The sequence below is a fragment of the Lynx canadensis genome, chromosome D3 (assembly GCF_007474595.2).
Source record: "Lynx canadensis isolate LIC74 chromosome D3, mLynCan4.pri.v2, whole genome shotgun sequence".
NCBI classification, from domain to species: Eukaryota; Metazoa; Chordata; class Mammalia; order Carnivora; family Felidae; genus Lynx; species Lynx canadensis.
The window spans coordinates 8,214,622-8,242,146 of record NC_044314.2 but is presented as its reverse complement, the minus strand read 5'-3'; the positions used below and the strand labels follow the sequence as shown (position 1 = coordinate 8,242,146).

Genomic DNA, 27,525 nt, shown 5'->3' with positions numbered 1-27,525 from the left:
TACGTATGTCCTTTGCTGGTTCTTAGGACTGGGTGTTTTTTAACAGTCCTGGTTTAATTCAACTCTTCTCTGTTAGTCCAGGCAGGTTTCAAGGATTTTGCTTGTTTGCTTTGGTGAAGGAGGAGGGATTGTGAGTTCTCTGAGGTGGTGGCAACTTTTTGTCTTATAAGACCCGACATTTTCTACTTAACTTCTTTTTCTCTTAACTACCCAGTTGCTAAACGATACTTTCTCTTTCCTTTTACCTTTGTTCTTCCTCAGAAGCTGTGAAACTGGAAGACTGTCCCTGAAAATTACTCTGATCCCTCTCAACCCAATGTGTGCCCTGAACTCATGTTTGCCTTCTGTGTGACCTCTGTTCCCTTACCTCACACACCCTTTCACGTCCCTTCCCTGTAGATCAGGTACCCATCTACCCAGTCCTCTCTCAACGTCTGTGGATCCAAAGTGGATCTCCTCTCTCTGGTGGTGGCTCCAAGTCTCCCTTGGACCCTCTTGATGATTTGCCCTGCTGCCTTCTTGCTTAGTTCTTGTGGTATCTCTGTTCTCTGTCTTGAGACTTCTTTACCCCAATTTTAATAATCAAGAAATCCTCAATTTCCTAAGCTTCAAGAAGATTTAATCACAATGTGTTCCTTCCATTTATGTGTGTGTGTGTATTTCTCATTTTTTATGGCTAAAATCCTGTTCAATTAATTTGTCTGCTTGAAGGTGTTCTTAATAGAGAGAAATAGACTGTTTGGACTTTGTATTGGTTTTGGTGTTCAACGACTAACATAACAAATCACCACACACAGCAGCTTAAAACAGTACAAATGTACCATCTTACATTTCTGAAGAGCAGAAGTGCAACACACTCTCACTTGGCAAAACGTAAGGTGTCAGCAAGGCTGTGTTCCTTTCTAGAAGCTCTGGGGATGACTCCACTTGTAGGCTCATTGAGATTACTGGCCAAATTCAGTTCCATACTCAGTATGAGCTATTGCCAAATGCTTTGTAATAAATTTGGCTGTGTAGATAGAAAGTTTTAGATCCCTATGTGAGTTTAGACTGTAGTCTTAGAAAACCATGGCACTGGCAACATTTCCATCTTCTAGCACATAGCTCTCCTCTTTCTTGTTTTGCTTACCCCTCCCAAACACCTCAGGATTGTTGCATAGAAGGGAATTACTTTTAGGCCTTATGAGAACATGAGTACGATGAAAGCTCTCGACAGCATCTCTCCCTCAAAAAGTTCTCTGCTTCCTAATTGTTCTTGTGAGAAGCTTAAAGTGTGTGCATCGAATACTCTCTTGGTATCCATGAAGATTTCTGCAGATTGGAAAGTATTCCATCCTGATGCTGGCTTTCCATCCCAGAAATGCACTTATTCCTAAGCTGGCCTTCAGTGTTGCTGCAAAAGGTCCTTTCTAATCTTGCTTTCTCGGAATGTTTAACATCCTGTTTCCATCTTTACAACACACACACACATGCACACGGTATATCGTCATTTTCAGACTATTTGTGAGTCTCAATTTCCGTTCTTTCTTATTTTCTCTGAATTATGGCATTTACTGGCTTCCATATTAAACCATTTTGCAACAACTTCCTGCCAGGCTAAAAAGCAGCCCATTTGGTGATTCTGCCATTTGCCACTATTTGTCATTTGTTACTTTGAAGGATAGGCAGGAGCAATTTTCTGTTTGGTAGCATCTGAAAGTCTCACCTGACTCCCCCCAGTTCACAAAAGGAGAGAAATAGCTATTCTGAATTCAGAAATCTGATGTATCAAAACGCTGTTAAACTAAGGAAAATAAGGAGCACCTGGGCGGCTCAGTCGGTTGGGCATCAGACTCTTGGTTTGGGCTCAAGTTCTCGCGGTTCGTAAGTTTGAGCTCCGCATCGGGCTCCGCACTGACAGTGTGGAGCCTGCTTCGGATTCTCTTTCTCTGCCCCTCCTCTGCTCATTCTCTCTCTCTTTCTCTCTCTCTCGCTCTCTTTCTCTTTTTCTCTCAAAGTAAATAATAAAATAAAATAAAACTTTTAAAAATTTGAAGGAAAATAAGTTATGATTGTGTGCATCAAAGATGGAATAAACAGGTAATAATTCCTTTTCTTTGGTTCTAAGTTGACCTTTACTAAGATCAATCTAAAAATTTGATCAAGTGTTTATCACATACAGAATCAGAGGACTTTATGCAAGACTGCCATTTTGACATAAATACCACTAATACAGTAAAAGAAAAAGACAGCCTAATAAAATAAGACACATTTTGAATGGGACATATTTTAGAATTATTGAAGTTCAATAGGGAGAACCATATTTGGTATTTCTCCCTTCTCCTCCCTAATCAAAGATGTCTTTTTTATCTAGATTAGCCAGCTGTGAATAACAAAAGTTATAATCTTCACTTAAGTGGTGATGAATAGAGACTTCAGAACAAGCAGCAAATGACTACTGCCCAAATTATCTGCTGCATTTGGTTCTAGAATCTGTCTGAAATTTCTGGGAATTAACTGCAAATCACATCTATTTACTTATTCCACATTTGTTAATTGGTTTCCATACCCAGGTGTCGTGCCAGGATCTAGAGGGACTGAATCAATGTCTCCCACATTCCAATATCTTAAAATGCTAATTGGGAAAGGCAGACGGATGAGTCATGATATACAGGGGCTCTGGGGAAAGTATGTCCAGAGTGCAAATATAGAGGAAGGGTGCCCAATCCAAACATGGATCTGAAGGGGCTAAGCTGAGGATCTCAGATTTGAAACAAGTTTTAAAAGATTATTGGGTGTGAGGGAATGCGGAATGGGGCAAACGAGGCCCCTCCGGGGAAAGGAAATACACGCAGTTTCTACTCAGAAAAAGAACACTAGAAGGTTCTTCAGTCTTGAAACCAACCCATCCTAGCAATCTGACTTCAATGAATCAAGCTCTTTACTGTGACCTGAAAACAGAGACACGTATTTGTTGAAACAAGTGTTTAGATTTTAAGCGGTTTCTTGTCTTCCTATTACAGAAAAAGTGAAAGGAAAAGTCCATAAAATATCAACAAGGCCAGTTAAGTAACAAGTAGGTGCCAATTTCCAAGAATGAAAATCCTCAACAAAGCATTGTATATCTTAATAGGTCTATAAATTTCCTATAGCAGTACAAGAGATCTTTGTATTCCTTAAGCACAAGTCTGCATGGGGAGACATTTTTCTTCGCTTTCAACCAAAGTGTGTAAAAAAATAAAAAAAGACTTTAATAAATAAAATAAAAACTACAATAAATTTTAATAAAAAAGGACTTTAATAAAGAAAATAATAAAAACTACAATAAATTTTAATAAATATAAAAACATTTATCACCAATCACACCAAATCTGCACAGAAGATAAGCACTGGCTATACTTAAGAATTGCTAGTTTTGGTAAAGACATGAGGATTATTTTACCTACGTTTTTCCAAGATTATTAACAAAAGCTAAATCCAGTGAGAACTACGTGCAGTGGTTTATTATTTCCACACAAAACTAGCCTTGCATCTTATAGTAAATTAACATGAAACTGATTTGGTGTTATTTTTAAGTTTCATTTTGTTTAGTGCTGTATGATTTTGGCTGATGGCCATTTTCCACATATGTGATGGAAATTTTTTCACTGTTTTCAAATACAGCCTATTTTGGATCATTTAACTTTCATGTCATTATCCTAAGGCTCAAATTTAAGGAAAGTAATAAAGCTGACTCTTAATCATTTATTCAGTAGGCATTAATTAAGGGTCTGCTTTGGTAAGACCACTTCTGATTCAAAGGGATACACAGCTATTCTGTCCCCAAAATTCTGGAGGAGGGACGGAAAGATACTTGGGGAAGGGCCATCCGCCCTTGACTGTATTTCCATTTTGCACTTTCCCTGATCTTTTCCCTGCCATCAGTAAACTCATTTGTCTCATAACTCACTCATTTAGTTCAGTCTCCCTTCTCCATTTGACTGGTTATCCCCAAACATCTTTCTGTTTTTTCTTTTGGAAGTTACCTAATTTCATTTCACTAATGGGAAATCTCCATTTCGTGAATCATAATGAAAAAATGATTTGGGTGTCAGTTCTAGAGGAAAAGTTACTTACCTGAATTAAAAATGTGAGCATAGCTGCAAACTGTCTGAAAAAGACATTGTCTGGAACAAACATTTCTCTCATGAAGAGAAAACATAGAAAAGATTGTAAAACATTTCTGTGCCTTTATTCCTTTATAAAGAAACTTAATTATTTACACACTATGGGCAGGTGGAAGTTTGGAAGATGAAACGGAAGACAAAAGGCCCTGAGTCTGTGGGAAAATAAATATTTTAAAATGCAGTGGGTTCAGATTATTGCATTTGTATTCAATTGCCTCTGTTCCACAAAAATAAAATAGAGAATGATAAAAAATGGAAGATAATTCAGAGGAAAACACTAGTTAAATAATAATGGGGTGAAATAAACTAACACACCGTAGAAGATTAAAGGACGTCAATACATAGTTTTCCTAAGGACAAACAAATAAAAAGTATAGGTGTAATTATTTGAAAGGTGACTATCAAAAACAGATTAAAAAAATAATAAAGGCTTGTATAATACTTAAATTCAGCTTATCTGGAGCAAAACTATTAGATCAAGTGTGCAGACTCTAAGGCTTAATACGTTTAAGATAAAGGTTTGGGGCTGATCTAATTCAACTAAATAGCACAGTAGTCCCCCCCAACAATCCACTGGGGGGAGGGCGGGTACATCTAAGACGCCAGTGGATGCCTAAAACCAGGAATGGAACCAAACCCTATTAGACTGTGTTTTGTCCTGTACAATCATACCCATGATAAGGTTTTCTTTACAAATTAGGCACACTACAAGATTAACAACAATAACTAATAATAAAGTAGAACCATTATAACAATATACTGTAATAAAAGTCATGGGCATGGGGTGTCTCGCCCAGGACCTTGTCCTGTATTCGCCCTTCTTCTTGTGATGATGTGAGATGATAAAATGGCAGTGAGCGACATAGGCGTTGGGATGCGGTGCTAGGCCACTACTGACTTTCTAGCGCTGTGTCAGAGGAGGGTCCTCTGCTCTCGGCCATGTTTGGGTAACTGAACCCATGCCTCTGGGGGGCGCTCCTGTACTACCAAAGCATGAAGAGAGGCGACAGAGCGCTGTCTCTCAGAGTTTACTGCATGACCTCAGGGCCGTCCCAGATGTCACTCGCACTGCCCAGAGACTCCTTTCCATCTCCGCCCCTGGCCACCCTCCTCAGCCCAGCCCGGTTCCTCCAGCACACTCCCCAAACACGTTCACACACTCACACATGCCCTCACACACTCACACGTGCGCTGGCACACAACCTCACATGCAGACACGTAGCCTCACGCATACACTGACACACCTTCACACTCACGTACTGTCACAAATCCCCTCCACACTAACACACCGTGAAACACACACACTCGAATGCAGTCACAGACTCACACCTGCTGACACACACAGATATGCACTCACAGATACCCCACACCGGCAAACACACATTCACACATATACCGTCACACACACACTGACGCACACACTGACATGCACACACGCCCTCCCCTTCTTCGTGCTAGCCCTGCAGGTCCCTGATCAGATTATTGCCAAGTTGCTCAGCCTTTGCCACGGCTCTTGGGTCCTACGGGCCAAGCCAGCAGCCCTGCAGGGCACCACATACTAGATGCACCTGCCCCCCCACTTCCAGAGTCTAGAATCACACACAACAGAGACTGTTTTTCATGCAACCCCAGCACGGTGCCGGGCTTCTAGTGAGTTCATAGTAAATGTCTGTTAGAAAAAAAAGTGAACTTTTCCTGATACCTGAATTTCAAGGGTGTCTCTCTCTCTCTCTCTCTCTCTCTCTCCTTCCCTCTCCCTCTGTCTGTTTCTCTCTTTCTTTCTGAAATGGTTTATAGTTGTTTTTAATGTGATATGTACTCTATTACTTTTACTGTTTCTACTCCTATATGCTACTACACTATTAAAATGCTGAAGCAGGGGTGCCTGGGTGGCTCAGTTGGTTGAGCGTCAACTTTGGCTCAGGTCATGATCTCGCGGTCCGTGAGTTCAAGCCCCGTGTTGGGCTCTGTGCTGACAGCTTGGAGCCTGGAACCTGCTTCAGATTCTGTGTCTCCCTCTCTCCCTGCCCCTCCCCTGCTCACATTCTGTCTCTCTCTCTCAAAAATAAGCATTACAAAAAATTTTTTTAATAAAATAAAATGCTGAAGGATTGCAATTCTTAGGATTCGACACAAAAGACATCTTAACCTGCTGGCAGAAGCCCATGAATGCCTCCCATTTCTGTCCTGCAAGACCTCCCTGGTTCTTACAGAGATGCCACATTGAGTTCTACTTGAGAGAAGAGTTTTAGCTTCATAGAAGCCCTTTACTCTATGGTTGTTTTCTTTGTCTTATTAAATCCTAGGACAAAGAAAAAAAGCTAACAGAAATGAATAACACATTTCTTTAACCTCTGGGCATGCACTGACTTAGTATTTAAGGGAACACTGGCACAAAGGTGTTTGTCATATTTAACATTTTCATTTTTATCCCAAACAGCATACTAGGTATCCTCAACTCCATCTGTGGAGTACCAGAGATAGGATCAGGTAGAATCATGCCGATGTTAATTGCATGTGATTTTACTGATGAATTAAAATTGTGGAGTCCTGGGATATATTCAAGATATAAAAGTGTAAAAAGGGAAAGAAAATAGTCATATTGTCTCCCTTAACAGAAATGTTAAGGATTTCTAGAGACATAGAGAAATTGGCTTAAGATTTTGGTTTGTTGTTAGAAAAGTTTTCAAAACATTTATAAACTTTATAAATCAAATCTCATCTGTCTGATGAAAATCATTTCCAGTACATGCTGTTGCTGCTTCTATAATTTTTTTTTTTCAGGAATGCTGGCAATTCCCTCACTAGAAAAAAAAAACTTTGTTTTTGGAAAGCTATGAGCCTCAGCAAGTGCCCTTTTTTTTTTTTTTTTTTTTTTTATTAGCGCCCTTGTGACTGGGAAGGATTATTTTCTAGGTTCCTGAGGAGATGCCTAAACAGCAAGACCCAGCCTCTGAATTCCACCTGAGCAAGAGGTCAGGGTCACAGGAGGATCTACTTCCTCTGTGACTTAGTAGATGGCATGTAGAACTGCTGAGAGGATGGTCCCTGACATATGCAAAGCATACCTTATGTAAAGAAGACACCTAGGGTGTCTGCGTGGCTCAGGGGGTTAAGCGTCCAACTCTTGATTTCAGCTCAGGTCATGATCTTACAGCTTCATGAGTTCAAGCCCCACATCGGGCTCCACACTGACAGTGCAGAGCCTGCTTGGGATATTCTCTCTCCCTCTCTCTCTCTGCCCCTCCCCCTGTCTTCTCTCTCTTTCTCCCAGAATAAATAAATACACTTAAAAAAAAAATAAAAAAAAGAAAACACCTTTCATGACTAGAGCATGGGAACTGTTATTTTCATCAGAACGGTACCCTGTGCAAGACTACATGCTCTTTTTATTTTCTAACAATATTTTGTGGTCTTGATAAAGCTAAAACTAAATGACAAATTTGGCCTGACATCTCATTGATCAAACCTGTTTGTGATGCTAAGACAGAGTGACTAAGCACAGGAAGGAAACATCACCCAGGTTTGATGGTGTTGACCGTTGAGCACAGCAGTTGGTATTCAAACCCCTGGAGTCAAGAAAACCTGTCACAGGTAACTTTTTATGGGGAGTTTAAAATGCCAAGGCAAAGGTTGGAATGTCATCTGCGGAGACTAACAGATTTGAAGGCAATCTATATTAAACTGCTGTAGTGCAGATTTATGCTACATGGAAAAGTCAGAAATTTCTCCGGGCAGGTGTCGATGGAAAGTTCCCACCCAATTTCTGCGCAGCGATTTTCGGGCTTGGCCCCAAATCTTAAATCTCATAGCCGTTCTCAAGTTCTTCATATTATAGTATCTACAAGATCCGGGCTTCAGTTCTATCTTGGTGCCAACCAGTGATATGGGACCCAGGTGCGACACTAACCCTTACCCACCTCACCCACACAGGGCTTATATAAGAATCAAATTCACTGATGTTTGTGAAAGTGTTAGGTACTATAAGATTCTGTGTAGGTGTAAGATGTTCTAATGTTTCAAGCAAAGAAGAAGCTTGCAAATATAAAGAAGTTGGAAGATAACCAATATGTTAGATAAATTGGAGTTTTCCGGAAGGGAAAGTTACTTTGAATATCCTATCCCATTTTTGTTTCAAAGATGGACAATTTTTGATGTTTACAAAAGAGAAGCTATCACATTCTTGTGCTGATCTTTGATTCATTGCAGTTCAGAATGAAGGATCAGACCTCCAACCCATGCAGATCTAAGTCACTTTCAGGAAAGCATCTTCTTGTTTATTTTAATCTGACATTTTTCAAAGATTCATTTATATATTTTTATTTTATATTTAATTAAGTTTTCTAAGTACTCCCCCTCCAAAAACTAAAGCAATCTTAAAGATAAATATCCTATGATTTCACTCATATGTGGAATTTAAGAAACAAAACAGGTGAACATAAGGGAAGGGAAGGAAGAATAAGATAACAACAGTCAGGGAGGCAAACCGTAAGAGACTCTTAAACACAGAGAACAAACTTGAGGGCTGCTGGAGGGGAGTAGAGTGGGGGAATGGGCTAAATGGGGGATGGACATTAAGGAAGGCACTTGTTGGGATGAGCCCTGGAGGTTATATGTAAGTAATGAATCACTGAATTATACTCCTGAAACCATTACTGCACTGTATGTTAACTAGCTTAGATTTTAATAAAATTTATATATATACATATGTATATATGCTAGATAATAAATATTCTGTTATTCATAAGTAAGAGAAAGTACATTGAAATAATTTACATCACTTTATAATGTTGTCATGTCAGCCCATGGGAAATAACTGTGGGGATTTTTTTTTTTCACTCCTTGAATATAGCTTTTGTTTTGCCTTCTTAAGGCAGAGTTTGAACTCTTCCCACCTACCCAGGGAAATGGTTCAGGAAATAGCCTTCTCGTGTCGTCCCTGTGAAGCGCTCTCTGACTTTGATGGCGTGTGCTCATTTTCAGAGCTGGAGGCTGAAGAATGGTGCAAACATCTCTGCATGGAGTGTCTGGGGACACGGCTGAACGACATCAGCCTCGGGGAGCCCGACCTTCTGGCAGCTGGAGTACAGAGAGAGCAGAACGGTGAGTGCGAGTGGCCTTCCGTTATTTAAAGTGCACTCATGGTTGTCAAGCTCCGAGACTGGAAGGGGCCTCAGGAATCTTTCAGACCAATCATTATGCGAGGAAAGGACACTGATCCATCCGAGCTGGTAAGAGGCTTTCCCAAGTTGCCTGGCAACTGGGAGAAAATACTAAGGCACAACCCAGGCGTCCCGACTTGTGGCTCTGTGCCGTTGTGATGTATCGAAATAAGTAACTAATAAATAACTCCATATATATTAGCTTTTGAATGTACAACATTTCCATATTATCTCCTCTGAGAGTCGTTGTAGGTTTTGAGTCCGTTAACAAATGGGTTTATCTTGCTACTTATCAATAGATTGTAGGGACTTTGGCTAACACCATGTCTTAGGTGAGGCTGCCATAGACTGGGTGGCTTCAACGACAGGAATTAATTAGAGTTCTGGAGGCTAGAAATCCAAGATGAAGGGTCAGTTTCCAGTGAGGATCCTATGTTAGACTTGCAGACAGCCATCTTCTTGCTGTACCCCTTATGGCTAAGGGGGAGAGAAAGAGAAAGGTCTCTCGGGACTTTTCTTATCAGGGTACTAATCTCATCGTGGGGGGGCTCCCTCATGAGCTCATCCAAACTTAATTACTTCTAAAGATTCCGTCTCTAAATACTCTCATCTTGGAGGTTAGAGCTTCAACATGAATTTTAGGGACGCACAATTCATTCTGTAGCATACTGAAAATGTGCAGGTACAGTGGATGAAATATGAGGCATAACAAAATTGAGGTTTATGTGATACACATTGCTTACTTAACTACACTGTTCTCTAACCTAACAGGCATTTCTTGATGTCTCTTAAGAATCTATACTGCATGTTCTTTTTTTTTTTTAACTCTTTATTTATTTTTGAGAGAGGATGGGGGGAGGGGCAGAGGAAGAGGGGAACAGAGGATCTGAATCGGGCTTTGTGCTGACAGCAGCGAGCCTGACCCAGGGCTCGAACTTACAAACTGTGAAATCATGACCCAAGCCAAAGTCGGCTCTCAACCAACTGACCCAACCAGGCGCCCCCTGCATGTTCTTGACTACCACCTCTAAATAATGAAATTGGGATAATGTAATGATCTCCTCTTTCTTCATTTCTAAAAATAATTATAATCATCACTAGATGACCTCATAGTGTGAAAATAGAAACTTTTCAATGTTGCTAATTTTTGATAGTGTTTTTGAAAAAGCTTGAGAGACTTGGTGAAACGTGACACTAATTATTAAAAAGAAATTCTGCAGAGGCACCCGGGTGGCTCAGTCGGTTGAGCATCTGACGCTTGATTTCGGCTCAGGTCATGATCTCATGTTTGTGAGATCAAGTGCTCGTGTCAGACTCTGCGGGCTTTCCCTCTCTCTGTGCCCCTCCCACCCAAAATAAATAAATAAACCTTAGAAAAAAGAAATTCTGGAATGATCTGTGGTTTATAAATTAGGTAGCACAGGTACAAGTGCACAGGATACACTTAGTGATCATGATCTTATGACTGATAATATGCTCACAGCCATCACTGTCTTTGCAGCCCATTAAAAACCATTATTTATTGTTTGTAACCTGAAAAGATGGATTTCCCCTGTTAACTGGCCAAGAACATATGTGGGCACAACACTTTGGCCTGTGCTGGTGGTTTTCAGGAAGCTACAGAGGCGTTTCTGCAGCCCCTCTTCCAGCTTCCAATTCATATTCCAGTTTCTCTCCCACACTATCTTTGGATTTATTTCGTCTCCCTGATCGGTTTCCTGAGAGCTTGAGCTACATACACAACATCCACACTGTGCTACTTAAAGCCTGGTGTTCATCCACCATTTAAGGAAAGAAAGAAAAAAATTCTTACTAATAAACATTCATCAAGTACTACATAAAGGAACTATGGAGAAAGTGACTAAATTAGGCCCTGTGGGTGGGAGCACCACTGGTGGTTCATTTCATGTGAGTTGCATGCTTTTACTTTAAAGATTTGGGGTTGTATATGGTTTCCATTGGGGATAATGGATATGTGCTTCTTTGGCTTATTATGATTTTACTGTTAATTTCATGATAATGTCAGAGTAATTTACAGATATAGCACAAGCAGGCACAGCTTTCCAAGTGTACTTCTCAGGCCATGGTCGAATGCGGACTACACCCTTTACTGAGCTCAGACAGGTTACTAACACTTCTGATTTTAGTTTCCTAATGAGTGAAAATGAAATCATGATGGTTTAACGAGGTGATGTAAAATAAAGACTAACTCTCATTCTTAATCCGATTTTAAAGAGGCACAAGTATTTTTAAGTACAAGTAAAAACAAAGAAATCAAAAAGAATTCCTGTGTTTACTGAAGAATTGAAATTATAATAACATTCAATGCCTTAAGTGGGTTTCTTAGTTTTATTTTGTTCAATAAGCCGAACTTCACACAAAGGGAAACATGTGCTTTTAAAAATACATTTTAGAAATTTATGAGCAATTATTTAGTTAGAGAGGGTAGTATTTGGTTCTTTTAAATGACCTCCTAAGTACGTGATACCCTATAAGGAAATCGGCAATCTTCCTTAGGCGCGCACACACACACACACACACACACACACACACATTCTCATGGTCACTGAGACTCTTTAGGGTTCAACGCTAAAAGGAAGCTTCATGAATGGAAAGGTCTTCTTTTTCTAGAAATCACCTTCCACGTGGATGACTTTCTTTTTGAGTCCCAAGGCCATAGACATGGCCACTGCTCTAGGCTCAAGTCTGCATGTCCTTCCTTTAAAGTGTCTCAAGTTTAGATAATAACACCTTTCCTCTGCTCTTGGCCCATTGAGGGCTAGCTAAAACTTTTTTAAATAGTCATTCATACCACAAGAGAAGATGAAAAGCATAAATCTTGACAGAATATCAGGATTACAGGCTCTACTATTGCTAGCTCAAAAAATTCCAGGAGACACACATGCATACACACACATACACACACACTTGCTGCCTGGGAGAGAAACACACACACACGCACACACGCACACACACACAGATTGACAGTTCGTTACTTGAATACCCTGATTTTCTCACTTCCTAATCAACAGACTTTCCTACAAATATGCTAATATGCTAATTCCACTTTAGGATCCCCTTGAAATAAATACCAGTAGTTGTCATGGTAAAGACAAAGAATGCTCCTCAGCCAACTTCAACCCCCTCCCTTGGGCCCCAAGATTGTTCAGGACACACATATTCTTAAGACAATGCATGTGTTTATTTCACTGTGTGTGGGGAAGTATTTATTGTTTTAGCTAGCTAATAAAGTCTTTTTAAAATAATCTTTTTTAAAACTGCCCTTTCGGGGGGTGTCTCAGTGGCTCAGTTGATTAAGCGTCTGACTTAGGCTCAGGTCATCATCTCATGGTTTATGAGTTGGAGCCCCACACTGAGCCCTGCACTGACAGCACAGAGCCTGCTTTAGGATCCTCTGTCCCCGCTCTGTCTCTGTCCCTCCCGGCTCATTCTCATCCTCTCTCTCTCTCTCTAAACAAACAAACAAACAAACAAACATAAAACAAATAAAATAAAAATGTCCCTTCAGGGCACCTGGTTGGCTCAGTCGATAAGCATCTGACTCTAGATTTCAGCTCAGATCATGATCTCACAGATTGTGACTTTGAGCCCCATGTTGGGCTCTGTGCTGACAGCATGGAGACTGCTTGGGATTCTCTCTCTCTCTCTCTCTCTCTCTCTCTCTCTCTCTTTCTTTCTCTCTCTCTCCCTTTCTCACTCTCTGGCCACCCCTCTCCCCTGCTTGCTTGCACACACATGCTGTCTCTTTCTCTCAAAATAAATAAACTTAAAAAAAATGTCCTTTCATGGTTTACAATCCCTATTCCAGACTCTTCAAGCATTTAACACTTCCTAAAATAAACAAAATCCTTCCTTTCCTAATACATGTTTAAGGACATTAATATGTACAGATTTGAACGATTTGTCATGAAAGATTCAGGTTTTCTTCCTAAGGCATTTTAGTACTAAATTATACAATTTATTTTTCATCAGAAACATCATTTTACTATTTTATCAATGATGTGCTTGGATTTAACTTGAAATGTCTCCAAAGAGATGAGATACATATGCCTCCAGAATCGATGTCAGAAATGACATTATTGTGGCCGGTGGTGATCCTGTGGTATCCTATCATCAAGGAAAGATTCACTCCTCAGTCTTGACCACAGCATTTTTCTTTTGACACTCAGAACTGCTTCTTCTCCTCTAATGTTTTTCGGACTTTTCACCCAGCACGGCCTTATTTACTCTGAGACTAGCTAAGAATAAACATTTGTGCAAATAATTTTTAAAGGTGTAATGTGTGTTGAGGAGATAAAAGTGGTTATTGATTAAATTCTTTGCTATAATCATCTTTATCTAGTGCTGTCAGCTGTTTTCATATCGACTCAGAATCCCACGTGGTGTAGGGGAAAGTAAACACACACACACACACACACACACACACACTCACTCATTCTCAGATTTCAGATAACACTGCCTCAAGAAAGTCCGTATTAAGTAGACATTTTGAGCCTTAAATTCTTATGACTTCTAGAATCTTCGTGTCTTTTGGTTCTATTTAAGATTGCCTACCCCGACCTTAGAATGTATGGTGTTACAATAATGGTTATTTATAAAGGATTCGCTATACATAATAGCAATTCTAGAAAACAGATGTTATGTATTCATCCTTTATAGCAGAAGTAAGCATCGTAAACAAGAAGCAACGCACTTGTGGGACATTCCTGCAGTTGTTGTTGAAAGTGGACTCAGAGGGTGTGTCCCATTTGCTATTGAGGCAAGAGATCGCCATCAGGAACAAAATGGAAGAACAACCTTAGACTTTGCCATCTATTAATGTGGAGTCAGATCTGAAGGTTTGATTTTATGTAGAAACTAGGGTTCCTGCTTACGAATGGACCAGAATTGGTACAAACTTTTACTTTTAGCCTAAGAATATGTATAACCTTCCCCCAGAACCAAAGCAGTATTCCAGTGTTGTTGCTAAATTATTTACCTGGGTTGCCATAGTGACTGTGCTTCTTATATTCCACTCAGACATGCTTGTATGTCACTCAGTCATTCAGTATTCACCCATCAAACATTTCGGAGGCTATGAAATGCAAGAACCAAGCTGAGGAAATGTAGAATTATATAAAATATGGTCATTACTTTTAAGGAGCTCACAGAGTAGTGAGGGGGGACAAACCTATAGACAAGGTGCATCGATCATTGGTTTTCAAAATAATACTGTGTTACTGGTTGCACAGAATCTCAATAGCATGGACCTGGAAGTGTATCTTTATCGTTCACGTACAGGTGGGTTGGCTAGGATTGTGCTGACTTAGGCGGGCTGCTGCTGAGATCGGTTCCAGGCTTCACGCGGTGTCCATGTCTTTTCCATATGTCTCTTATCCTCCTTACACTAATGGCGACCCAAGGCACGTTCTCAAAAAAAAAAAAACAAAAAAAAAAACAATAGGGCAAGAAAGAAAGCTGAAAGCTGCCACACGAATTAAGCCTCTGAACGTGTCATGTCCACTAATATTCCACTGGCCAGAGCAAGTCCTGTGGCTCAACCCAAGTCAGGAGGCCAGCAGGATACTCCACCTGCGAGGCCGTGCCATGAGTTAGAACCTACGATCTAACACGGAGAGGAAGTGAACTGAGAAAAAAATTATCCAATCTTCCACCTGAAGTATAGTAAGTACATGCTAAAATAAAAATAAAAGGAAAATGCTGTGGTATAGGTATGATCATACCTTCTTTTTTTTTAACTAATTTTTTATACCCCCAGACAAGCTTTATCAACCAGGCAAGTCTGAAATTCTTAATGCCCATCAATCGTTAAAGCCAATATTTATTTCCAGGACTTTTCTCGTGTGGAAAACGACCAGTTAATGACAAAGCAATGACCACAGTAACAATACACTTCTCCCTATTTTAAGAGTCTTTCCCCAATTTTTCAAAAGTTATCTGGGGGGTGCCTGGGTGGCTCAGTTGGTTGAGCGACTGACTTCGGCTCAGGTCATAATCTCGCAGCCTGTGAGTTTGAGCCCCACGTCGGGCTCTGTGCTGACAGCTCAGAGCCTGGAGCCTGCTTGGGGTTCTGTGTCTCCCTCTCTCTCTCTGCCCCTCTGTTGCTCATGCTCTGTCTCTCTCTGTCTCAGAAATAAATAAACATTAAAAAAAATTTTAAAAAGTGATCTGGAATATCATATTCACTCTTATACATATTATTTATAACCAGCAATGAAAAGTTTTCCAAGTTTATTTTATTTTATTTTTTTGTCCATAGAATAACCCTGAGCAAAACCAACTTTTGCGTGGGGAAAAGAACCTGGACATATTTATGTTTGAACTTCTAAAATGCCATCCACATACCCTAGTATTTCCCAAAATGAATTCCAGGAAATTCTACTACTATATAACACTGTTGTGGATTGAATTGCCCTCTCCCCTAAATAAGATATATCGAAGTCCTAGCCCTCAGTACCTCATAACGTGACCTTATTAGGAACAGGGACTTTACAAAGATAACCGAATTCAGATGAGGTCATTAAAATAAACCCTAATCCCATAGGACCTACAATATATCCTTATAAAAAGATGAAATTTGGACGAGGACAAAGGGACAGAGGGAAGATGATGCGAAGACACAAGAAGACAGTCATGTAATCGGCATGATGCATCCACAAGCCAAGGGAGGTCAAAGATTGCCACAAAACACCAGGAGCTGGAAGTGAGAAGGATTCTCCCCCCAGAGCTGCCAACACCTTGATTTCAGATTTATAGCCTCCACAACTATGAGATATTAAATTTACGTCTTAAGCCACCCAGTTTCTGGTACTTTGCTACGGCAGCCCAGGGAAACTAATACCAAGTCTGTATGATGGTCACAATATACATTCACGGAGCAAAGCTTGAGATGCTCCATAATAAAGATCTTGTTTGACTTTGTATATTGTAACATTTCCCAGGCTCGGTTTACCTATGTGTCTCTTTCTACGTGTAACATGCGGAACTTACAACAAATTAAATACATTTGAAAATGCCGGTATAGCCAGCAGAGGTGACTATCGATCTATAACTGAAAGGCGAATGTGATGGGAAGAGCCACCCCAGAAGGGATAAGACGACATTCCCGAATGCGATACCAAATCCGGCAGTGGCCACACTGTTTGCCTAGCCTCGTTCTGCATTGCTTTAATTTCACTATCGGATGGATAGAGACACTGTATATAATTAACAAGCCTGGTTACAATTACCACTTTCCCCATTTGGCGGTCCTCGGTATGCACTACAAGGGAATAAAGGCCAACGCCATATGTGTTTCTGCCTCGTTTTGCAATAAGTGCTTCAGGGGGACTAAGGATGCTCTATGGTGCTTCTGCACCACATTGCCTCAGCACAATGATCCATTTGTCAGATCATAACCATGTCATTGCAAAGTGAGATGCTTGCTCTATGGAGACACCAAGATAGTTCTGTCCTATTTCCTAGGCCCTGGAAACATTCCCTGTACACACAGAGAACAAAGATGCAAATTTCAAAAACATTTGTAGTTACATGACAGAGGTAGCTTTTGAGGGGAGAATTATGAGTACAGAATTACTGGTATCTCCCAGCCGCAGGCCAGAAGAAAATAAGTTTTGTGACTTTGAAAATAAGTTTTATGGTGAGGAAGAAGCAAATGCCTTGCCTGTCCCCTTTCCGTGGGAGTGTGGGTGGACAGAGATACATGTTTATGTCTCCTCATATCAATTGGATATTTCTTCAAGAGTAAATGCTAGGATTTGATTTTCCATATTAGGCTTCATGAGAAGCATGGGAAGAATAGTGGGGAGATGTCAGCAGAGCCCAGAGAGGTGTAAGAAGACAGAGAGAGTCTTAATTGTCTCAAAACTCACTGTGGCCTGGAGGAGTGCCCGAGTTCCCGCAGGCCCACACTGGACTTCTGACAGGTTCTGGGAGCAGAAGTTGCCATATCACAGGAAAGTAGAGTGATGGAACTTCACGCGCATGTGGATATATACAAACCAGATAAGGGGACTCCCATTTCCTCTGTGGACTCCTGTGACTGTCAATCCAGCCTAGATGAAGAGGCAAGGGCACTCCAAGATTGAACTTTGACCACAGATTAGATTAAATGAATCTTCCTTTGACAGGAAACAAACACAAACGTACACACCCAAAAGAAAAGAAAACCTTGATATACTCAACCTTGAGTAAATCAAGGTTTTCACTTTTTGATAGAGTCAAGTTTTAATGAACCATTTCTTTTTCCTGTCACAGTAAAACAAAGTAGCATAGAGTGTGAAAGTCCAACATGGAACCTGATCAACAAAAGTAGCCAAGAAAATTCAGTGTATCATTGAGTTCTTTTCCACTTCTAAGTTCTGGGGCCAGGATCAAGTTACAGAAATTCTCTAAATCTCAGCCTCCTACTCTTGAAAATGATCATGGTAGTATGTGTCTCATAGGATTGTTGTGAGGGTTAAGTAAAACCCAGCATGGGAACCAGGTGCTTGGCAGGAAACTCAGTATGTATCTGGGACACCAGTGAGCATCTCCATCACATTCATATCAGGTGGATTGTAAGCAAGAAAATTCTGGGTCCCCACCCATACCAACAAAGGTATGTTGGCCCCATGTCTATATTTTAACAATTCAGTTAATTAGCTTCAAAAGAATCTACCAGTGATTTTATGATTTAGTCATTCCTTGCAAAGTTTCAGAATTATTGGAATAAGTTGAATCACAACATCCTTAAATCATCTTCTTAATACCTGCCCACACTGTAATGATAGTCCCTTTTTACTTCATATAAGTTACGTTTGGCTTTTTTTTTTTTTTTCTTAATTGGCATCATCAGAGATGTACCTATTTGGTAGACCTCTTTTCATTGTTTTAAATTGTATTAATCTCTGCTCTCATGCCATAGGAGTTGCTCCACAGTTTGGGGTTTATTTGCAGCTTCTTTTTCAAATCTCTTGAAATGGATATTTGATCATTAATTTTCAGCTTTTTGCTTTCTTAATAGATTTTGTAAAGCTCTACATTTTTCTTTGAGCACAACTTAAAATTCCAGTAGTCACAGTATCTTTCCCAATGCTCAGATTAAAACAGATGTTAAAATTGGAGGGAAAAGTGTTGTGGGAAATGTTTTTAATTTCCATCTGCCCTAAGTAAAAAAATAATATTATCTCTGATTATAGCATTCATAAATAAAATCTAATATATAGTTTAAATCTTTGAACATCACTGGATAAAAATATTTTTAAAATAATAAAGGAAATGGTTAGGAACGATACAAAATAAAACAAGGCCATATAAATAAAGCATTAATAATTTGGCAATAAGTTGATAATAAATTTTAACAAGTTATTTTTTATTAAAATGTAGCCTTTTGGGGTATCTGGGTGACTCAGTCAGTTAAGTATCTGACTCTTGATTTCAGCCGTGGTCATGATCTCACAACTTATGAGTTTGAGCCTCACCTTGGGCTCCATGCTGGAGGTGGGGAGCCTGCTTAGGATTCTCTCTCTGTCTCTCTCTCTTTCTCTGTCTCTCTCTCTGCTCCTTCCCACTCGCTCTCACTCTCTCCCTCTAAAAATAAATAAATAAAAACTTTAACAATAGGGGCACCTGGGTGGCTCAGTTGGTTGATTGTCCAACTTTGGCTCAGGTCATGATCTTGCAATTGGTGGGTTCAAGCCCCATTTCCAGCTCTGTGCTGACAGCTCAGAGCTTGGAGCCTGTTTCAGATTCTGTGTCTCCCTTTCTCTCTGCCCCTCCCCCACTCACACCCTCTCTCCCTCTCTCTCTCTCTGTCTTTATTTGTCTCAAATAAATAAATAAATAAATGGGTATTTTTCAAAAACTTTAAAAATAAAATTAGATAAAATGTAGCCTTTCTCATGTTGGGTTAAAAAGAATCTAATTTTGAACCACTTAACAGAGATTCAAATTTCCAAACTGACTCAAGAAAAAATAGAAAATCTAAAGAGCCTTACATCAATTAAAGAATTAAAGTTATTATTATACAACTTCCTATACACAACCCCTAGTACCACATAGTTGCAATGTTGAAGTCTATTCAGCATTTAAAGGAGAAGAAATACCAGTCCCATGCAGACTTCTTCAGAAAACAGAGGAGTGATTATTCCACAACTCATTTTATGAGGCTACTGTAACCCAGATGCTAAAACCAGGCAAAGTCAATATAAGAAAAGAAAATTGCAGACAAGTATCTTTCATTCATATAAGTACAAAATCCTTCTAAAAATTAGAAAAGGAAGACTAAAGTGTTATAAGATAATACACTGTGATCAGAATTGGTATGTGCCAGAAATGCAAACATTTCCCAAAATCAATCAATATGTTTCACTATATTAATAAATTATATGATTATTATAATTGATGCTTAAAAAGCATTTGATAAAATACAATATTCATTTGTGAAAACAACTCTCAGAAAATGTAGGAATAGAAGGGGACTTTCTCAAACTGATGAAGGACATCAATGAAATCACTCAGAAAATATAATTTTTAAGATAAAGATATTGAAAGATAAAGACATTTCATTCCTCGTAAGATTGAGAATAAGACAAAGATATCCTCTGTCACCAATTGTTTTCAGTATTCTACATATTCTACTTAAAGTTCTGACTTGTGTAATATGACAAGAAAATAAAGTAAAATCATAAAAATTGGCAAAGAATAAGGAGCTAAGGTCGTGTACCTGGAAAATCCTAAGGAATCGATGAGAAAAACAGCTATAACCAAGTGAACTTGGTGATGTTTCAGGATAAAAAATTAATATGCAAAAATTTGTATATATGGGTATATGTATGAATATTACAGAGAGATTATATATGTATACACCCATATATATTAGTAATGAGCAATTACAAAATGAAAAGAAAAATATCATTTACAGTATCATCAAAAACCATCACATACTCAGAGATAAAATTGGCAAAGTATATAACAGACCTCTATGCTGAAAATTAAATATTGCTGGGAGAAATTAAAAGATATCTAAATAAGTGGAATGGTAAACTATGTTTATGATTGCAATGGTCAGTATTGTTAAGATGTCTGTTCTCTCCAAATTAGCCTATAGATTTGACACAATGCCAGTAAAAATCCTAGAAGCCAGGCATTTTTCTTAGAACTTGATGGGACAGTTTCAAAATACATTTGGAACAGAAAGGTCTAAGACTAGCCAAACTGTCTTGAAAAGACAAAACCAAGTTGGAATGGATACCCTTTCTAGAAAATTTTGGGATTTACTACAACTGACAGCAATGAAGACAGACAATAGACAAAGAAGTCTATGGAACAGAATAGAAAGACAATGATCCATACATATATGGATTAGTAATTTTTTACAAGGACACCAAAGTCCTTTCTCCCAAGCTCATTGCTCATTGCAATGAGAAAAGGAAAATTTCCTTAATAAGTGAAGTGACTGGATATCCCTATGGGAAATCAGGAACCTCAACCCCCACCTCACACTATACTCAAATATCAATTTAACATGAATGGAACTTTGAGATAGGCCAACATTTCTTAAATAAAACAACGAAAGCAAACTGTAAAAAGAAATAATTTGGGCTTCATCAAAATTTAAACCTATGGTCACCAAAAAAGCATTATCAAAAAATTTAAAAAAATGGGGCACCTGGGTGGTTCAGTCAGTTAATTATCCCACTCTCCATTTTGACTCAGGTCATGATCTTATGGTTTGTGGGTTCAAGTCCTGTGTTGGGCTCTGCACTGATTCTGTGGGACCTGCTTGGGGTTCTTTCTCTCTCCCCCTTTCTCTACCCCTCCCTGGTTCACTCTCTCTGTCTCTCTCTCTCTTAAATAAATAAACTCTGAAAATAATTAAAAAGGAAATAATAAAAATGGAAAGCCACGAACTGGGAATAAATTACTGATATGCTGAAGCTGGGTGTTCCTAGCTCGCAAGAACCTACCAGAACAGGCAAAAATAACCTACAGTGTTAGATATCAGACTGGTGGTAGCTTCTGGGGCATGGCATAAGGGGAACATTCTGGAGAGCAGAAAAGTTGTGTGCCTTAATGTGCTTTTGTCAAAACTGAAAGGATACAGATCCTTTACATCTTTGGTTACATTTATTCCTAGGTATTTTATGCTTCTTGGTGCAATTGTAAATGGGATCAGTTTCTTTATTTGTCTTTCTGTTGCTTCATTGTTAGTGTATAAGAATGCAACTGATTTCTGTACATTGATTTTGTATCCTGCAACTTTGCTGAATTCATGTATCAGTTCTAGCAGACTTTTGGTGGAGTCTATCGGATTTTCCATGTATAATATCATGTCATCTGCAAAAAGCGAAAGCTTGACTTCCTCTTTGCCAATTTTGATGCCTTTGATTTCCTTTTGTTGTCTGATTGCTGATGCTAGAACTTCCAGCACTATGTTAAACAACAACGGTGAGAGTGGGCATCCCTGTCGTGTTCCTGATCTCAGGGAAAAAGCTCTCAGTTTTTCCCCGTTGAGGATGATGTTAGCTGTGGGCTTTTCATAAATGGCTTTTATGGGGGGTGGGAGGGAGGGGCGGGTGGGTGATGGGTATTGAGGAGGGCACCTTTTGGGATGAGCACTGGGTGTTGTATGGAAACCAATTTGTCAATAAACTTCATATAAAAAAAAAAAAAAAAAAACTGAAAGGACATCATAAGTGACATATGAACATTTCATTATGTTTCGGTATACCAGTTAATATAAAAAATAAAATGCTAAAATTGCTACGAAAAATGTAGAAGAATATTAAGTTTCTTTCAATAACAAAGGACTTTTTAGAAAACTTAAAGAAAACTACTTTCCACTTTCTGGGCTTAACATAAATATTATAAACAAAACGAATGAAAACCTGAAGATGAAGTTGTTATCGTAAACATGGTAGAGAAAATTTCTAGTATATAGAATCATCACAACCAACGTGAGTAACAGTAAACTCAATTTTAAAAAATTCTGGCAAAGGACACTTATATTAATGAATGTATAAAATAGATATTTTAATTGGAATATATATCGGTAAGGAAATTCTGGAAATCAATTTGGCACGGTCATTCTTGAAAGAGTTTATGACATTTAATATAATGATTCAGATGTTAGGGCCCGATGTAAGTTAATAATTAAGGATATTAAAGTGACTCAAAATTTATATATAAGAATAAAGTAAACTCTATGACTCAATATGAAATGACTGAATCATTCAGCAAATTGAGCTAAAAGTTGATTATTTTACTGTAGCCTAATTTATATTAGTAAAAAGTTGGCATAAATTTAATATTCATCAAGTAGATCATTTTAAATAAAATATGGCATAGTCATACAATGGAATATTATGTATTCATTAAAAACTATGTCCCCAAGGAATATTTAATAGCATCTGAAAATTCTTATACTAGTGAGTACAATTCAAAGGGTTCAATACTTTATATTCAGTATAATTACAATTGTATGTGAATTTATTTTTATGTTAAGATACACTATTACTTTAACAGAGAAGACCTCTGGAAGGTATAATAGCAGTTGAATTTATTTTATTTTTAAAATGACTTACTGTATTTATTAGAGTGAACATAATTTACTCGGAAATGTAGATAATATTCAGTCAACAGTCATTTTTTTGTGAAAAGAGAAAAAGAGAGGAGGGGAGGGGGGAGGAAGGAGAGGAGAGGAGAGGAGAGGGGAGGAGAGGAGAAGAGAGGAGAAAAGGAAGGAAGGAAGGAAGGAAGGAAGGAAGGAAGGAAGGAAGGAAGGAAGGAGAGAAGGAATTAAATTAATTGCTGGGGAATTTAAAAATATGGCTGTTGTTTTAAGTCCTGCCAATTGATTGAAGAAATACAGAGGTTCCAATTCACAGTGGCCATTGAGCAGATGGCATCTGGCAACTGAATTTATTACTGTTGCCACATTGTAATAAAATACATTTTGACAAATTTCAGCACTGTGGTAAAAATGAAGTCACAATTTCTGAAGAGGTCTTCACATCTCGATGAGTATAAATCATGCTTTGTTTCATTCCTGGTGTATCTGCATTATACGGATATCACGATGTGTCTAAATGTGCAGATATCTGCCTTCTCAGTGTGGCTCCATTTCTTTTTTTTTTTATGAAATTTATTGACAAATTGGTTTCCATACAACACCCAGTGCTCATCCCAAAAGGTGCCCTCCTCAATACCCATCACCCACCCTCCCCTCCCTCCCACCCCCCATCAACCCTCAGTTTGTTCTCAGTTTTTAACAGTCTCTTATGCTTTGGCTCTCTCCCACTCTAACCTCTTTTTTTTTTTTTTTCCTTCCCCTCCCCCATGAGTTCCTGTTAAGTTTCTCAGGATCCACATAAGAGTGAAACCATATGGTATCTGTCTTTCTCTGTATGGCTTATTTCACTTAGCATCACACTCTCCAGTTCCATCCACGTTGCTACAAAGGGCCATATTTCATTTTTTCTCATTGCCACATAGTACTCCATTGTGTATATATACCACAATTTCTTTATCCATTCATCAGTTGATGGACATTTAGGCTCTTTCCATAATTTGGCTATTGTTGAGAGTGCTGCTATGAACACTGGGGTACAAGTGCCCCTATGCATCAGTACTCCTGTATCCCTTGGATAAATTCCTAGCAGTGCTATTGCTGGGTCATAGGGTAGGTCTATTTTTAATTTTCTGAGGAACCTCCACACTGCTTTCCAGAGCGGCTGCACCAATTTGCATTCCCACCAACAGTGCAAGAGGGTTCCCGTTTCTCCACATCCTCTCCAGCATCTATAGTCTCCTGATTTGTTCATTTTGGCCACTCTGACTGGCGTGAGGTGATACCTGAGTGTGGTTTTGATTTGTATTTCCCTGATAAGGAGCGACGCTGAACATCTTTTCATGTGCCTGTTGGCCATCTGGATGTCTTCTTTAGAGAAGTGTCTATTCATGTTTTCTGCCCATTTCTTCACTGGGTTATTTGTTTTTCGGGTGTGGAGTTTGGTGAGCTCTTTATAGATTTTAGATACTAGCCCTTTGTCCGATATGTCATTTGCAAATATCTTTTCCCATTCCGTTGGTTGCCTTTTAGTTTTGTTGGTTGTTTCCTTTGCTGTGCAGAAGCTTTTTATCTTCATAAGGTCCCAGTAATTCACTTTTGCTTTTAATTCCCTTGCCTTTGGGGATGTGTCGAGTAAGAGATTGCTACGGCTGAGGTCAGAGAGATCTTTTCCTGCTTTCTCCTCTAAGGTTTTGATGGTTTCCTGTCTCACATTTAGGTCCTTTATCCATTTTGAGTTTATTTTTGTAAATGGTGTGAGAAAGTGGTCTAGTTTCAACCTTCTGCATGTTGCTGTCCAGTTCTCCCAGCACCATTTGTTAAAGAGACTGTCTTTTTTCCATTGGATGTTCTTTCCTGCTTTGTCAAAGATGAGTTGGCCATATGTTTGTGGGTCTAGTTCTGGGGTTTCTATTCTATTCCATTGGTCTGTGTGTCTGTTTTTGTGCCAATACCATGCTGTCTTGATGATGACAGCTTTGTAGTAGAGGCTAAAGTCTGGGATTGTGATGCCTCCTGCTTTGGTCTTCTTCTTCAAAATTCCTTTGGCTATTCGGGGCCTTTTGTGGTTCCATATGAATTTTAGGATTGCTTGTTCTAATTTCGAGAAGAATGCTGGTGCAATTTTGATTGGGATTGCATTGAATGTGTAGATAGCTTTGGGTAGTATTGACATCTTGACAATATTTATTTTTCCAATCCATGAGCAGGGAATGTCTTTCCATTTCTTTAAGTCTTCTTCAATTACCTTCATAAGCTTTCTATAGTTTTCAGCATACAGATCCTTTACATCTTTGGTTAGATTTATTCCTAGGTATTTTATGCTTCTTGGTGCAATTGTGAATGGGATCATTTTCTTTATTTGTCTTTCTGTTGCTTCATTGTTAGTGTATAAGAATGCAACTGATTTCTGTACATTGATTTTGTATCCTGCAACTTTGCTGAATTCATGTATCAGTTCTAGCAGACTTTTGGTGGAGTCTATCGGATTTTCCATGTATAATATCATGTCATCTGCAAAAAGCGAAAGCTTGACTTCCTCTTTGCCAATTTTGATGCCTTTGATTTCCTTTTGTTGTCTGATTGATGATGCTAGAACTTCCAGCACTATGTTAAACAACAGCGGTGAGAGTGGGCATCCCTGTCGTGTTCCTGATCTCAGGGAAAAAGCTCTCAGTTTTTCCCCGTTGAGGATGATGTTAGCTGTGGGCTTTTCATAAATGGCTTTTATGATCTTTAAGTATGTTCCTTCTATCCCGACTTTCTCAAGGGTTTTTATTAAGAAAGGGTGCTGGATTTTGTCAAAGGCCTTTTCTGCATCGATTGACAGGATCGTATGGTTCTTCTCTTTTTTTTTGTTAATGTGATGTATCACGTTGATTGATTTGCGAATGTTGAACCAGCCCTGCATCCCAGGGATGAATCCCACTTGATCATGGTGAATAATTCTTTTTATATGCTGTTGAATTCGATTTGCTAGTATCTTATTGAGAATTTTTGCATCCATATTCATCAGGGATATTGGCCTGTAGTTCTCTTTTTTTACTGGGTCTCTGTCTGGTTTAGGAATCAAAGTAATACTGGCTTCATAGAATGAGTCTGGAAGTTTTCCTTCCCTTTCTATTTCTTGGAATAGCTTGAGAAGGATAGGTATTATCTCTGCTTTAAATGTCTGGTAGAACTCCCCTGGGAAGCCATCTGGTCCTGGACTCTTATTTGTTGGGAGATTTTTGATAACCGATTCAATTTCTTCGCTGGTTATGGGTCTGTTCAAGCTTTCTATTTCCTCCTGATTGAGTTTTGGAAGAGTGTGGGTGTTCAGGAATGTGTCCATTTCTTCCAGGTTGTCCAATTTGTTGGCATATAATTTTTCATAGTATTCCCTGATAATTGTTTGTATCTCTGAGGGATTGGTTGTAATAATTCCATTTTCATTCATGATTTTATCTATTTGGGTCATCTCCCTTTTCTTTTTGAGAAGCCTGGCTAGAGGTTTGTCAATTTTGTTTATTTTTTCAAAAAACCAACTCTTGGTTTCGTTGATCTGCTCTACAGTTTTTTTAGATTCTATATTGTTTATTTCTGCTCTGATCTTTATTATTTCTCTTCTTCTGCTGGGTTTAGGCTGCCTTTGCTGTTCTGCTTCTATTTCCTTTAGGTGTGCTGTTAGATTTTGTATTTGGGATTTTTCTTGTTTCTTGAGATAGGCCTGGATTGCAATGTATTTTCCTCTCAGGACTGCCTTCGCTGCGTCCCAAAGCGTTTGGATTGTTGTATTTTCATTTTCGTTTGTTTCCATATATTTTTTGATTTCTTCTCTAATTGCCTGGTTGACCCACTCATTCGTTAGTAGGGTGTTCTTTAACCTCCACGCTTTTGGAGGTTTTCCAGACTTTTTCCTGTGGTTGATTTCAAGCTTCATAGCATTGTGGTCTGAAAGTATGCATGGTATAATTTCAATTCTTGTAAACTTATGAAGGGCTGTTTTGTGACCCAGTATATGATCTATCTTGGAGAATGTCCCATGTGCACTCGAGAAGAAAGTATATTCTGTTGCTTTGGGATGCAGAGTTCTAAATATATCTGTCAAGTCCATCTGATCCAATGTCTCATTCAGGGCCCTTGTTTCTTTATTGACTGTGTGTCTAGATGATCTATCCATTTCTGTAAGTGGGGTGTTAAAGTCCCCTGCAATTACCACATTCTTATCAATAAGGTTGCTTCTGTTTATGAGTAATTGTTTTATATACTTGGGGGCTCCGGTATTCGGCGCATAGACATTTATAATTGTTAGCTCTTCCTGATGGATAGACCCTGTAACTATTATATAATGTCCTTCTTCATCTCTTGTTACAGCCTTTAATTTAAAGTCTAGTTTGTCTGATATAAGTATGGCTACTCCAGCTTTCTTTTGGCTTCCAGTAGCATGATAAATAGTTCTCCATCCCCTCACTCTGAATCTAAAGGTGTCCTCAGGTCTAAAGTGAGTCTCTTGTAGACAGCAAATAGATGGGTCTTGTTTTTTTATCCATTCTGATACCCTATGTCTTTTGGTTGGCGCATTTAATCCGTTTACATTCAGTGTTATTATAGAAAGATACGGGTTTAGAGTCATTGTGATGTCTGTATGTTTTATGCTTGTAGTGAT

At 38.9% G+C, this 27,525-nt stretch overlaps 1 protein-coding gene across 1 annotated transcript in view; it reads left to right on the top strand.

Moving 5' to 3' along the window:
• DOK6 (docking protein 6) overlaps positions 1-27,525 on the top strand; it is a 366,092-nt gene that overhangs the window by 197,802 nt on the left and 140,765 nt on the right. The window contains exon 4 of the mRNA XM_030336976.1: positions 9,129-9,248. Within this exon, the coding sequence (XP_030192836.1) occupies positions 9,129-9,248 (120 nt within the window). The remainder of the gene's footprint in view (positions 1-9,128; positions 9,249-27,525) is intronic.